The following is a 16010-nucleotide window of genomic DNA, read 5'->3' on the forward strand; positions in this document are numbered from 1 at the left end:
CAGTCACCACTTGTGAACTTGTGGATCAGCTATTTTCAATAATTCAGATTTTTCTTTTTGAAGATTTTCACCCCTAATGATATATATATGTGGACGGGACGCTAGGTTGAACGTGGTTAAGATAGAGAGACATATAGACTTGTTGAAACGGTGCTGAATGGGCCTATATTTATAACTACAAATGAGCGGTCACAGGCTCAGAGCCCATAATCAGCATTGTGACAGTAAGCACAGCACAGTCCTGGCATGGTGCACATATACTGTAGCTGCTTCATTTGTTCCCACATCTGACATCGTCCTCCTCCTCCACATGTGTGTTCTTCTCCCACATCCCTCCTCCCTCAGCATCTTGCAATGGGTCTGGTCCACAAGATTCGATACTCCACCAAGATACCCATGTACCTGTCTATAAATACTTCCTTAATGTTAACGAAGTCCACACCCACAACACCAGAGGGAGTGCAACAAACCATGTACAACCCAGATTCGGCACAAACAAGGGACTAAATTATTTTCGCTCCCATGCCACAAAAATGTGGAACGCCCTACCAACAGTCATTAAGACATGTGAATCCCTGGACTCCTTCAAAACCGCTCTCAAAGGGCACCTAGGGACGGCTGCAATTCGAAACTGGCCCCCGTAAAATCTGAATCCCCCCCCACCGCCCCTCCCTTTTTCCCCTCACTGTATATGTTTCTTTTCCCTTTTTACCTCCTTTATGGTGAATTCATGATCTGTTCTGTTCTTTGACTATATAGAAGTGTCTATTTGTACGTCTCTAAATGTTTTGATGAATTGAAAATGGTGGACCCTCTTGTAAACAAGTGTAATGCTTAATTGGGTCGTCCACTCACAGTTAACAGTCTTTGTATTGAGTTTGTGCTTGAAATGTACTGTAATTCTGCAAACTGTTAATAAATATTTCAATCAATCAAAAAAACCTCTGGTCCAATCCACAGCCAGGTCCCTTAACACTTTATTATGTTTCCTTCACATGCAGATAAGACTGCTAAATCTGGGGCCACACTCAAAGGTCCACCCATATAACTGACGTATTTTGAAAAACCTTTTAAAATAGTTCAAATAGCCAATCTACAAGATCACAACGTGTCGATGTAGAAAAAGTAATCAACAATCTATGCTATAAAAATGGTCAAACATTGGGACAAATTTGTCAAATATGAAAATGAATATGAATGTCATTTTGGGTGGTCGCAGCCTGAAAGGTTAGAAGGAAATGCATGCTGAAACAAAGGAGGGAATGTTTTTGATTGATTGATTGAAATATTTATTAACAGTTTGCAGAATTACAGTGCATTTCAAGCACAAACTCAATACAAAGGCTGTTAACTGTGAGTGGACGACCCAATTAAGCATTACACTTGTTTACAAGAGGGTCCACCATGTTCAATTCATCAAAACATTTAGAGACGTACAAATAGACACTTCTATATAGACAAAGAACAGAACAGGAATTCATCATAATGGAGGTAAAAAGGGAAAAGAAACATATACAGTGAGGGAAAAAGGGGGGGCAGGGGTGGGGGGGGATTCAGATTTTACGGGGGCCAGTGAATTTGAAGTGTAATAATGAGTAAGAGGGAGAGCGTTTGAAGAGAGGAGACATAATGGTTGGAGAGGCACAAACCAGTTGGAACCTCTAATACTGCAGGTCAACAGTAATGTGTGTATTCTCCCTTTGGAACCTCTAATACTGCAGGTCAACAGTAATGTGTGTATTCTCCCTTTGGAACCTCTAATACTGCAGGTCAACAGTAATGTGTGTATTCTCCCTTTGTACACAGTAGTGATGTTTGAGCTCCATAAAACTCTACCATCAGGGGCTAAATGAAAAGTGCATTTATACTGCCACCTACTGGCGATTGGTCTGAATATAAAGCATTTATACTCTTGAAAATCACTACAAACTGCCACTCTCATTCAGAGCAAACACCAATCAAGCAGCGCTTAGAATGTATGTTCAGAGTGCATGGAATCTATGAAAAACATATCTGAAGGCAGTGTTACTGCTGCTTGATTCAAGTTTTGACATAATGCAACCTCTGCTTGATATTATTACGTATGGCAGGACTTCCATAAAAATGAAATCCACGCCACTATGCTCTATAGGCCCAATCCTAATGGCCTCCCTCAAGCCCTGCGCCCTCATTGACTTTGGTGACGTCAGCTGTAAGTGCTTGAGGGTGAGAGGCTGCAAGGGCTCCAAATTGTTGTGAAAGGAATGGGACAGCACTTTGAAGATGAGAAGATATGAGTCCGCCATTCATGACACTTCGCATCACTTAAAAAATAATGTCCTTATTCACAGCCAGTGCTTTAAATATATATATATGTAACCAAAAAGGTGTAGGCTGAAGCCGAGGCTTTATGCCTACCCTATTTGAAGAGTAACATTTAGTTACAAAACTGCATAGAGCTTAATTCAACAAAAATAAAATCAATATAGGCATCAGCAGATTTTAGCATGAGATAACCAAGAATACAGAAATATGTATGTTTTCATGTCCATTTCTGCTTGGCCTATTAATATGACCTATTTTAGTATTTAAGCTGATCTTTTTATTATTAGTTTTGTAAATACACTTTCCTTTGTGATAGGCATTGCGGATTGGGCCATAATAGCCGATCTACAATCACGTTGCGACGTGTGCGAGCTTCTAGATTTTTCTGTTGAGGGAAAAAAAAAGAAGGGGCCAAGTATAGACTCCTGAGGGACACCAGTCAAAGTATATCGTCACTGTCAGGCAGAAACCTTGTATCGTTATCGTATATTTCAACTGCACGTTCTTTCGTAAATGAATGCCCTAACGTTGTCATGGATAATACAAATTAGCCATACAGTATTGATTATACATTTACAATTAAAAAAAGATTTAAAAACATGGCCCCATCACATATTAGAGGACAATATCATATTAGTCACTAGAACCAAGGATGGGTGATTTCAATGAATGGTTGAAATCAAATGGAGTTTAAAGTTACAACTGATATTGTATATCTAAATACTGAATCAGGCAACTTAAAAACTGTCTGGGGTGTTCACAAAATCCTGAGTGTGATATTTATATTTAATTGAAATATCCCTTTAAGTCCATCTTCAGGCTTTATAAATATTGAACTAATGAAAAGTATTGACAAATAAATTGGATCCAACACAGGTCCCCCCCTTTCCTGAAATACAAGATTTCTACATGACAGCGACGATATAGTATTCAAATAGAATCAATTAACATACCGTACAAATTAGGTCAAACACACAATCTTATTTTTATTAGTATTAAGTATAAGTGTCCAAAAAAGTAACATGACAGCAAAAATAATCTTTGCATTTTAATTCTGAAGTCTCATTGGTTTAAAAGAAAGACGTTTCTTATGGAAGAATGTCTTTTTGTTTTAACAAGCAGAGTGAAATGTTTTGCAGCCGCTGTCGTCACAGTAACATGTAGCGAGTGAGGCCTTGCCCGCGCACCTCACGCAGCCGCTGTGGTCACAGTAACATGTAGCGAGTGAGGCCTTGCCCGCGCACCTCACGCAGCCGCTGTGGTCACAGTAACATGTAGCGAGTGAGGCCTTGCCCGCGCACCTCACGCAGCCGCTGTGGTCACAGTAACATGTAGCGAGTGAGGCCTTGCCCGCTGTCGTCACAGTAACATGTAGCGAGTGAGGCCTTGCCGCTGTCGTCACAGTAACATGTAGCGAGTGAGGCCTTGCCCGCTGTCGTCACAGTAACATGTAGCGAGTGAGGCCTTGCCCGCGCACCTCACGCAGGCGCTGGCAGTGCCTCAGCATGCTCAAAATGCCCTGGAAACGTTTGTCCATCTTCATCTGTCCAAATTCGCAAAGGTCGTTCTCCACTACAAAAAAGTTGCCTGTTGGAGATAGAAGGGGGGGAGGTTAGAGAGAGAGCAAGATTAATTTCCAACCTGCATACCAAATCCAGTTCTATTAACATGAAAAAGTACTGTTAAGTAGCAGTTGTAGGGTTTATCCTCATGTACCCTTAGTATCCTTTGTCTCTGCCTCTTTGAAGCGCTGCTGCAGTTGCCTTTCATGGTTGTTCAAGTTCTTTACTGGCTGGCGAAGGATTTTATACTTGCCCATCACAGCTGTGTTAATGATCTGCACCGTAGCGTTCAGCTGGCCATATGTTATACGACCTTTCATGTACCTGGAGGGACACAGTGGTTGGAATGAGCATAAATAATCTTTTCAAAATCTAATCAAAGTTTATAGTTCCAAAACCTAGAAACGAGTTCCTGGTTCTCTCGCTCAGAATCTACAGTTTCATGTTTTTGGGGGGTGGGTAAATGCCTGAAATAACAAGCTTAAGTGATCTTCACATTTTAATTATAGTATCTCATCACAAATCATCTTAAAGGACCACTTCACCACTTTTCAACTTCTCTTCCTATAATTGGTCCTAACTAATGTTCTTGATAAAATACCACCATTTTTTCCTACTCAAGTCTGTGTCTCATAGGAAGGCTGTGGGCAGTTCAGAAACCCGTCCACCAGTGACATCAGATGGTGAATCCAAGCTAATAGAAACTATAGGCTCTCTTTTCCTGAAATGTTGCAATGCAAAAGTTGAAGCCATCGTTCTCACGATAACAAAAATCTAAATATATTTTAAAACAAATCTTGTTTTAAAAAAGAATCTGCCTAATGATGATGTCACTGGTGGACAGGTGTCCGAACTGCCCAAAGCCCTCCTATGAGACACAGAGTAGGAAAAAAATCACACCCGTGTGAACTGAGTGGTGCAACTACCCATTTATTGTTATAGTGACGTCACATACTAACCATAGCAACCATGCTCGTTTTTTTGGTTGCTAACCATAGCAACCATGCTCGTTTTTTTGGTACGAACAAACACGGGTACACGCCGGGTACAAAGCCAGTTGTTGGAGTGGTTTGCACCACTCAAAAATGGTGGTGTTTTATCATGAACATTAGTGAGGACCAATTATATGAAGAGATGTTGATAAGTGGTGAAGTGGTCCTTTAGACCAAATATGTTTACCCAGTAGTAACTAACTAGATATATTGCTGGAATTCCATTATGTTTGGTGTTAAAAGGCTTGATGTACGGTACTTCACTTTGTGTGATGCTACACAGTACACACTGAAAGAAGCAGATCTACAAGCATGTGCTTCAGACTGCAGCTTTAAGCCCTCCACAGGTATTCTACTCACGCAGGGATGCCATCATATTCTGGCATGGTGATGACCTCCATCTCCTTGATGGGACGCTTAGTTGGCTTTTTAATATTCTCTTGCTTGGCTGGTTGCTGCTCGACAGGTCCTTTCTGACACGGCGGAGGTTCACTGACCCTGGAAGTTCAAAAACATCCATGATCACACGTCATATATTCTGGAGGGCAAATCCCATTATCCCACTCTCCAAGTACAGGTGACAGATTTACACATTAAAAGAGAGCAATCACATTTCCTAGCATGAAATTATGCCATTCATTATTTTTGGCCAATCTACATTAAAGTACTCTAGCCCACAGTTTAGTGGGCCGTGTTCACGGATGTTTCACATGAGAACTTATGTTAAGATGTTATTTTCAAATGTTCATCCCATTTGCTAGCGCAGTATGGTAATAGTCCCACATAAGCATGCGATCAATCCCTTGGTGTTATGCCAACCATAAAATAAAAAACACAAGCAAAACATTTTGATGTTCCCAAATTGAGACTAATTCACCCTTTTTTTGTATTCAAGAAAATATATCTGGGTCCAAACATTACACATTATAGACTAGAGCGCTTTCACCAATTTACCGATCCTAAACTTGCATATAACAATTAGAAACACCTTTTATTTAACCAATAAGAGGTCTTACTCTGGCTCTTTCTTCCTGGGCATGTGTTCTGGTATATTGTCCTGTAGATGTCGTCCATCTTTCAGTTCATTCTGGAAGAACATCTCCATTTCCTGTAAAAAACAATCAAACAAATGGTCCAACTTTAACATAAACTTTGATAAACAACATTCATTAGAACAATGTTTTAATTTTAATCTCTGACCCCAATCTAAGAAGTTAGATGTCGAGTTAAGTGGTCAGATGGGTGGACTGTGAAAACATTCAATATTTTCAAGTGGGCCCTTCCCAAGGGTCCCCAAATAAGGGTCCCCAGATGCTTATTATGCAACATTATTTTCTCACTCAACAACCGTACAGTATGGGCATCTGCACATTTTTAGTTAAGACCATTTTATTACCAAATATTACATAAGAAAGAGGAAAACATTGTGAAAATAGCCGATCTACAAGCTCACAACGCATTGCAGTAGATGGGCTATTTTCACAATATGCATCTGTGGAACTGAGTCAAACTAATTGCAATGTCAGGGTGCAGGGATGTAAATTTCAATGAACTGGGTCCCGGAACCGGGACAGTATTGCATCCCAGGACCCCCGGAGGGTGACATGATGCCAAGGGGTTGGGTTGGGAGTCGGGACAAAACGTTTTTTAAGGTAAACCACACCAATGCAACTCATTGAGTTGCAAGGAGTTGCATTGGTGTGGTTTACCTTAAAAACAGTTGTCCCGACCTGACCCTTTGGTGTGGTTTGGGCTATATGGATGCAGGATATTTGCATCACTGTCACTCAGTTCAAATATCATTATTTTGGGGTGGTATGGGGATCCTTGCACTGTTGACATTGACACTTCCTCAAACATGTTGGCTGTACGTTACCTTCAAACGTGTCAGTAGAACCTTTTCTTTAGCCACAAGTTTTTCAAACTCATCAAGAACTCCTGCTACTGTATCGACATCTTGTGCGATTCTTCCAATCATATTTCCTGTTTTTACTACATGTTGAATGAGAGCAAAAACAAACCAAAAAGTGTTAATGGATTTTCGTACTCGTGTCTACACACATTTATAATGTCTTTATACATTTACTTTCTCATACCATCAACAGACAGCTCCAGCATGTGTTTTAATGACGATATCTTGTCATTTAGGTAATGGGTGTAGTCCTCCATATCACTCATTCCTGAAAGAACAACGGCATGTGTCAAGCAAGGGTTGGATAATAAACTTTGCATAGCATGATTATTAAATTACAATGTAAGAAAATGTCTAGCCGCAATTTGCAACTCTAGATTTTTTTACAATGGGATGAATCTAGAGTTGCAATACCCTCCATTGACTCCCCACTCATCATTTTGCGTTTGCGATCTGCTGGTCTTAAACGACGTTAAACTCACCAACATTGCAGCTGTAGTCCAAGCTTGAATTTTGCTCTTTCAATCTGCAAAGCTTGTTTTTCATAAAAATCCCCCGTAGACATGTTATGAGCTACTTTCTGTCCAAAATATTCCACAAGTGATATTCCGATCCGCCATTTTGGAATTCTGCGACGGGCCGTAAAACAAGACGTGAGGGGGAGAGCTTGTTTAATAGAAGGCCGTGCGTGACGGGGCGTCGCGCTGCGTCGGCCTCTTCTTTGGGTGTCTTACCTGTGCAGGTAAGATTCTATTAAACAAGCTCTCCCCCTCACGTCTTGTTTTACGGCCCGTCGCAGAATTCCAAAATGGCGGATCGGAATATCACTTGTGGAATATTTTGGACAGAAAGTAGCTCATAACATGTCTACGGGGGATTTTTATGAAAAACAAGCTTTGCAGATTGAAAGAGCAAAATTCAAGCTTGGACTACAGCTGCAATGTTGGTGAGTTTAACGTCGTTTAAGACCAGCAGATCGCAAACGCAAAATGATGAGTGGGGAGTCAATGGAGGGTATTGCAACTCTAGATTCATCCCATTGTAAAAAAAATCTAGAGTTGCAAATTGCGGCTAGAAAATGTCTAGCCTTGGACCAACACTATCATATGTCTGACTTTTTCTATCTATCTATTATTATAAGCAAAAAAAAGGCTTGATAGTCTTGAGAATCCACACAATTGCAGGCACCCCACATACTGTAGATATAAATGATAGAGGGGGATTAAAATTAACAGAGTGTATGGATTAAACAGGAACCCCAGGCTGATTTTGTATACCGGGTATTAGTTTTCCGTGTCTGGTTAGAAACTGGGGCGACTGTGGCTCAAGAGGTAGAGCAGGTCGTCCAATGATCCATGGGTCGGCGGTTCGAATCCCGGCTCCGCCTGTCTACATGTCGAAGTGTCCTTGGGCAAGACACTGAACCCCAAATTGCTCCCGATGTGCTGGTTGGTACCTTGCATGGCTTCCGCCGCAATCGGTGTATGAATGTGTGTGTGAATGGGTGAATGTAATGCACAATCTATGTAAAGCGCCTTGGATAAAGGCGCTATATAAATGCACCATTTACCAAACTACATCAGATTAAACTTTTTTTTGTTGTTGATGGAATACTAAAGATTGTACAGAGGTACGGTTTACAATTATTGATAAAAGGACAACACAAAAAGCACTACCTGAACTGGAAAACTAACAAAACTTAAAATGACAAAATCAGCCTCTATCTATCTAAGCCTAGATCTAGCCCTGTATGGAACCATCCTTCCGCCTAGAGGCCCTAGCCCAGATCAAGGTTTTCAAAGTCCTGCCCATGGCTGCCATCAAGGTGCTAGGTGCAACTTCCCATAGACAGCCCATTCATGCAAACAGAAAAGTCCTATCTAATTGTATTAAATAGTGTCAAACTCACCAACATTGCAGCTGTACGAAAAGCTTGAATTATCCTCTTACTATCTGCACAAGTGCAAAGTGTTTGTTTAATACAAATCCACCGTAGACCTGAGAGATGATTTTTTTCCCTAAGTGTCATTGATTGATTGAAATATTTATTAACAGTTTGCAGAATTACAGTACATTTCAAGCACAAACTCAATACAAAGGCTGTTAACTGTGAGTGGACGACCCAAATAAGCATTACACTTGTTTACAAGAGGGTCCACCATGTTCAGTTCATCAGAGTCAGAGTTTGGAAGTGCTCGTTATCAGTACAGCAACCTCCTGCTGCCTCCTGCATTATGTGCAAAACAGGTGGTACTCATGGGATGTTGAGTGATCGTCAACGAGCACTTCCAAACTCCAGCACTTCTCCAGACAAAAATCATCTGCAAGACATTTCTTGACAGGGAGTAGCTCATAACACATGTATACACAGTGGATTTTTATGAAACAATTACACATTGCCGATAGAGGATAATTCAAGCCTTTCGTACAGCTCCAATGTTGGTGGATTTGACATTACATGTTCATTTTTATTAAATGTTAATACAAATTAAATAAAACTTTTCTGTCTGGATAAATGGGCTGTCTATGGGAAGTTGCACCTAGTTAGCACCTTGCTGGCAAGATGGCAGCCGTGTGTGTACAGTCAATTCTACTACATTGGCTTTATGGAACATTCTCCCTACGCTCATTCTGGGAGAGGGCACATATGGGGCTAGGAACATTCTAGTTTTAGGATCATCCACACTAGGTTAGGATCATCCTAATGATTCTCGTCGCGCATACAACTGGCATTCTACATATTGTCTGTCTTTATACGTTTTTAGAAAAAGCACATGAAAGTTCAGTTCAAAACAATTCTGCGGATTTAAATTAAATCCCAAGAAAGCCTGTGGTTTGTTCAGTTTGGGGTCCTTTGTACTACTCATTTCACCTAGAGATTCACAGGCACAGCGTTTTGTGTGAGCTTGTAGATCGGCCGCATCGCCACAGTACATAACGTTGCTAACGTTAGCTCAGCTGATATCAATTGGGCTTGGCTGTGATTAAAGTCGTTCGTCAGTTCGCCACTTTGCCAGCAGCAAAAAAGCAATTCTACTGCATGATGCATCCATAACAAACACAGTAACTTACGTGTGATGGATGATAATGTGACCGCAGTTGCTGCTTCAAATCAATGTTGTTTTGTTCGCAGATTTGAAACACAAATAGCTTGTATTATTATGATTTCGTAACTTCCCGCGGCAGCTGTGACGTTTCCGCTTCCTTCAAGGAGATCAAGGCTGCGTTGTGTTTTGGCATGCCGGCCTTACAGTCACGTCACGTTATATTAAAATATAACCACGAAAAGTGTTCTACATGATCAATAACATGTCTGACCGCTGTCATGGACTATAAATGTGATTTGGAAACGGACTCTCCAGCGAACAGGCACTCAGACTCGGGGTAAAGTCAAGAGTCGACATTCTTTCTTGTCCACTGGACACTTTGAAGTTAAATTAGCTATTTTTTTTTAAATCTAAAATGTTAATAATAATAGGGGAAATGGTCTGACGCATTGTTAAGTAGGTTATACATGCTCGAATATTTGACATGTTAAGGCATAATTTTACAACAAAACCGAGGTTCAGGGGACATTTATAGGTCTGGTAAATGGTAATGATGTACTTACTGTGCATGTTCAAATCTGTTATAGGGCTGCATTTAAGCAGTGCAATTAATAACAAAATATAAGTTTTGTGTTTGAGAGGCTAAAACCAACTCCTCCATCCCATTAGACTGCCTGCCTGTTAACTGCACTCAGTGAGATGGAAATGTGCGTGCTGTGTGTGGAGTACTGTGGATGGATCCATGCCAAGCTGTATTGTGTCTGGTCTGGCCCAGAGCCTTACCATGGCCTCCATGTCCACTGACAAGCTACAGGTGAGTTCAGATATGAGATGTTATTTTTTTTCTTTATAATGTTACACACACATTTTGTGTAATATTTGACCCATTAAACCAGCAAGATTATACTTTTGCAGAAAACTCTTAGGACATAGCCTAGGCCTAGAAGTTAGAACAGTAGTTTTTAGAACAGTGGTTCTCAAAAATAGCAGATCTACAAGCTCACAAGTTGCACGCTTGTACATCTTCTATTATTTTTTACATTTTTGAACAATCTGGAAAGTTTTTGAGAAATCTTGAATAATTTTCACTTTTTCTTTCTTTTTTTTTTTTTTTTTACACACACATCTTCTCTTCTGTGTATCCCTGGCACAACACATTTTCAGATGAGGTGCCCGTGGCCAAGTATAGGCTATATCAATTTGGGGTCCTTGGCATCAAAAAGTACTACTGATTTAGAAGGCATTAGAATCAGCCTCTGGTCTAAAAGGGTTAATTTGCTGTCTTCATTCTGATTAAAAAACATCAATTTACAGTGAAATATTTAGTGCAGGGGTTCCAAAAGTTGGGGCCGTGAAATAATATTGGGCCATCAAAAATATTTGTACAAAAATAATACACCTGAATATAATTCAACAGAATGAGTGAAATACAATGTAAAAATTATTACAAATACATTTAATGATAATTCTTACAAAACCCCTACATAGCCATAGGCTTCATACATGTGCAGACAAATGCGCACCAAACGTGCAAGTTTATGTGCATAGAATTACCGCCGGTTGGGGTTGGGTTGGGGTCGCGAGTCAATCAATGGCAACATTATTTTGAGATCGGGGGCTGAAAAGTTTGGGAACCCATGATTTAGTGAGCAAAGTTTGTGTGTGTTTTTGTCAATATTTTATATATTTTTTAAATTTGTGAGTGGAATTCTTAAACACTTATACACCTAGTTAAGCTCTATTAACTATTTTTGCAAATCTACATGCTCATAGCGTGTGGCATTGTGACGATCTTTGAGCTTGTAGATCTACAAGAAATATATATATTTTGGAATTTATTTATTTTTGGGCCTATATGAATTGTCTACAATGACAAGCCCAAAAGAATGGCACCAGGTTTGGTTAACCTTTTTCAACCCTGGGCATGAAGAGGTTCAAGACAACATAGGATACTGTTCAGCATCAGCATTTCCTTTACTTAACTGTAGCAGCTCAGTGATGACAGTGAATGGATTAGAGACTCTGTGATGGATGACTGTGTCAGTATCTATTCATATCGCTGGTGATGGATTAAGTAGGGGGACGATTGACATGCTGTGGATAACAAAAAGGGTAAAAGGTAGTCTATTTGAAACCACTTGCGACTTGTAGTGACTCACAGTCAGACTCTCTCAGACCCTTGTACACGCGCACATGCACACTTCGACACATGCACACACACTATGGATTAAAACAAAGGTTACATTGTCCTTTAAACCTGAGAGGGAGTAAGACAAGCCAGTGACACTATAAAATAAACTCTGTGGATGACATCATTGCTGGCTTTCTATTTCAACCCCTTTCATCCCTTAATCCCAGCAGTCACCCACCATAAAATAGTTTGAGCATCTCCCCAGTGTTTTCATCTTTAAAGTTGGACATGTATATCTGAGGAGCAGATCAGAACCCATGGTGTTCCACCTGTAAGCCTCAGACAAAGCCAACCCGGATGGTGACAACGTTTTTGGGCCGAACAATTAATTAGAAGAAAAAAAGGTAACTTTTTGTTGTTGTTTTTCTTCTTTCTAATTATTTAATTCTCTTCCGGGCTGCTCGTCGTCATGAAAGGGGGCGGGACTGCGACGCTCTAGTAATCAAGCCTCCCACAAATGCTCGACTCCAGCTAGTCCAGAACTCGGCTGCACGACTACTCACAGGTACTCGCAGACGTGAGATAGAGTGAGCATAGAGTTGACGCTTTAGAGTTGACTTTAAAATTATTTTATTTGTCTTTAAATCTATTAATGGTCTGGCTCCTCTTTATCTGTCTGACCTTATTGAGGTCTATACTCCTCCAAGGTCACTGCGGTCTGAGGGCCAGCTAAATCTCAGGGTCACAAAGAAGACCTGCTTAAAGTCTAGAGGCGACCGAGCCTTCTCTGTTGTAGCCCCCAAATTATGGAACGCACTCCCCTCCCACGTCAAATTGGCCCCTTCCATCGAGACTTTTAAATCTCGCCTTAAGACCCACCTCTATACCTTGGCTTTTAACCCCACTTGAGTTCCTTCGGTCCTTGTATATGTTTTGTCTCTCTGTGATGCTGTTGTTTTTCTTTTTTTGTGATGTGTCTGAGTTGTTTTTACTGTTTGTAATTTGTTTTCTCGCTGTTGTTTTCTGTGTGGTAGCTATAGTGCATTTTCTTTATTTACCTGTACAGCACTTTGTAAACCCTGAGTTGTGAAACGTGCTATATAAATAAAGTGGATTGGATTGGATAGTATAGCTATGGTTTCAGAGGCCTTTCCACCTTCTGATAGATGTTTTATTAATAGACTCTTTATTACTGAAGAAAAGGCGGTGATCCGAGCACTCAAAAAGGTGTAAAAATGAGGAGAGGGTGGATATAAAATCAAGGTACTTTATTAGAAAAGTTTAAAAAGCCAACATGCTTCGACTCGCAAAGGAGTCTTCATCAGGATTGAGTGCTCGGATCGCCGCCTTTTCTTCAGTATTTTAGTCCCACTGATCTTTGAAGCACCAGCCTATTTCTCCCTTACGGAGCTATGTGTGTGGGTGGGTGGGTGGCTGGGTAGGTCTGAGCACGAAAACAGCATGGTTGTTTTTCACCACCTGTGCGCAACCTAACACACACGCACATATTAACTGTATATATGATGATTTCGGGTGTGCCAGTACAGTACAGTGACAGTACAGTACAGTACAGTAGAGGGTACAGTAGAGGGACCCCCACACGGGACCTCTGTCATTTTTCAACCGTTTCGGACGCAGGGCTGCACGTCGGAACCGGCCCCGGCCCCCTGGGCGCGTTCCTGTGGGTCTGGAACTTCCCTCCCCCCCCCGGCGGACCCCCACACAGAGCTGCACCACTCACTCACGTGTGTGCGTGTGTGTGCGTGCGTGTGCGAGCGAGCATTGCGTTTGCACCTGCATGAAATGTGTGGTAGGCCTACACACTTTTGGAGCCCATTGTTTTCACCCAGTGTCAATAGTCTAGTCTGTAGTGTAATCCTGAGTGATATACTCCATCTGCCAACCTGGGGAGAGCAACGGACTGACCTCTTGCTTCCTTCAATGCATGAGGACAAGCCGCTTCTTTTCACCTGACAGGAGGGAGTTTCCCAGTTAGACAGCGCGTGGAAGGAACACATTATTCCAACCATTCCATTCCAGTCAAGCATGCCAAGCAAGGGGCCCTACACTCCCTGCCAGGGAACACGTTATTCCAACCAGTTCCTTTCCCCTCAATCAGGCGCCCTGGCTGGCCAGGAGGAGGCAGTTTAGAGACCAGGATTACTGCATGTTTTTTGTGAGGGTACCTACCATAGGGGACACGGGGAGAGCATGCAAACTCCACACAGAAAGGCCCTTTCTAGGGTGTGGGCACTGATGACGCGGAGGAGAGAACACGCCCCCAGCGTCCCCCAGCGGGAATCAAACCCAGGACCTTCTCTCTGCCTGTGAGGCGACAGCGCTACCGACTGCTCTACCGTGCCCCCGCCAAAGTGTCCTTGAGCTAGACACTAAACCCCTAATTGCTCCCAATGAGCAGGTTGGGGCCTTATATAGTCTCCTCTGCCATTCGGTGTGTGAATGGGGGAATGTAACGCTCATTATGAAGCGATTTGGATAAAGGCGTTATACAAATGCACCATTTACCATTATTGCGACTGTAGATCGCATTTACTATGAAAACCTGCATCTCTGTGTGTTAGTCACGCCTCCATATATGGTCACGCCAAGTGACATCACACCTCCATATATGCTCATGCCTCGTGACATCACACCTCCATATATGGTCACGCCTTGTAACATCACGCCTCCATATATGGTCACGCCTTGTGACATCACACCTTGTGACACTTCACGCCACCATATATGGCCATCTCCATATATGAAGATCACGACACTGACCTCATCTAACCCTGGAAAACCATACATGGAGAAGACTGGATCATCACCTAGATCTGACCATAAAACTCAAACCCTTAGATTTCCATATATGGAGCTGACCTGAAATTCCATATGTTGATCCTCCCCGTCCCATCCTGTTCTGACATTCCGTATGTTGATCTGACTTCATCAAACCCTGTACACTCAAGACACGCTCCATATATGGCCAGTACAGAATTAATTCCATATGTTGATCTGACCCCCATGCCAAAGCGCCAGCGCTCGCCCAGCAGTCTGCCGTCACCCAGGCGGATGCGTAGTTTGCGTACACCCGGCCTCGCCCTCAGGGCGTCTTACTATAGTATAGTATATATTATAGTACACTCCTCTGGAACAGGTTGATGACTACACGTATTTGGGCTCATATATCTTCTTCCCAAAAGGACTTTCAAACTAGGAAGGGTATGGCCTGGTCAGCCTGAAATGACATGCATAAGATCTGGTCCTTCCAGCTTAGTAAGATGTTAAGAAACGTAAAGGAGAAATATTTAGGACGACTGTTAAGCCGATTCTACTCTATGGCTGCGAGACATGGACACTTTCATTTTCAAGAAATTAGAGAAACGGTTGGATGGCACTTACACCCGCCTTCTAATGAGAGTGCAAAATCTGTCTTGGAAGAGCCACCCAACGACTAATCTAATGGCGGAAACCTTCCCCATGTTTCTGCACTAGTCCGATCCAGAAGAACACAGTTTGCCGGCCACTGCTACAGAGCTGACAATGAGGTTATATCTTCCCTTCTTCTCTGGAATCCTGCCTCAAAGCAGACCAGAGGTAAAAAACTGTTGTTCCCTGATGCATCAGTAAGCAGGAACTGGGGATGGCAATGAAGGACCGAAAAGTCTAGCGTGGCATTGTGAAATCCATGATCTCGACCGCGGTCGAAAAATGATGATGATGACTATAGTACACGTATGTTGTTTGTTTGGAGCCTTTTTTGGTTGGTCTGAGAATAAATGCCCCATGTTAGAAACATAATAGCATTATAATATTCTCTGCTAACCGTACTGCTTGCCCCAAAACACACTCGCCCCCATTTGTTTCGAGGACCGTTCGCCCCCAGCGGTATTCGTTTTACTGAGGTTAAGGTTAGGAATACGTTTAGGGTTATAGGCATAGTTTCACTGAGGTTAAGTTTAGGAATAATTTTAGGTTTAGGCATAGTTATTAGTTTTACTGAGGTTACGTTTAGGAATACCTGGTGGTGACCGCTCCGAGGTCGGCAGATTAGACCCGGGG

At 41.9% G+C, this 16010-nt stretch overlaps 1 protein-coding gene across 4 annotated transcripts; it reads right to left on the reverse strand.

Moving 5' to 3' along the window:
* Nucleotides 1-3270: 3270 nt before the first annotated feature.
* Nucleotides 3271-10402, reverse strand: ska1 (spindle and kinetochore associated complex subunit 1). 4 transcript variants are annotated; one of them, XM_079501329.1, is made up of 8 exons: nucleotides 10381-10402; nucleotides 6955-7038; nucleotides 6735-6850; nucleotides 5875-5966; nucleotides 5219-5356; nucleotides 4021-4190; nucleotides 3782-3891; nucleotides 3271-3491 (listed from the first exon to the last, which is right to left on the reverse strand). In XM_079501329.1, exons 1-8 carry the CDS (start codon nucleotides 10385-10387, stop codon nucleotides 3453-3455), a joined length of 756 nt encoding a protein of 251 aa, XP_079357455.1. In that variant the 5' UTR covers nucleotides 10388-10402; the 3' UTR covers nucleotides 3271-3452. The 4 variants fall into 4 exon arrangements, with proteins under 4 accessions (XP_079357455.1, XP_079357456.1, XP_079357457.1 ...); XM_079501330.1 differs by having other exon boundaries at nucleotides 3271-3605; XM_079501331.1 differs by lacking the exon at nucleotides 10381-10402 and adding an exon at nucleotides 9843-10000 and having other exon boundaries at nucleotides 3271-3891.
* Nucleotides 10403-16010: the final 5608 nt, after the last annotated feature.

This window comes from Electrona antarctica (genome assembly GCF_951216825.1).
Source record: "Electrona antarctica genome assembly, chromosome: 5".
Taxonomy (NCBI): domain Eukaryota; kingdom Metazoa; phylum Chordata; class Actinopteri; order Myctophiformes; family Myctophidae; genus Electrona; species Electrona antarctica.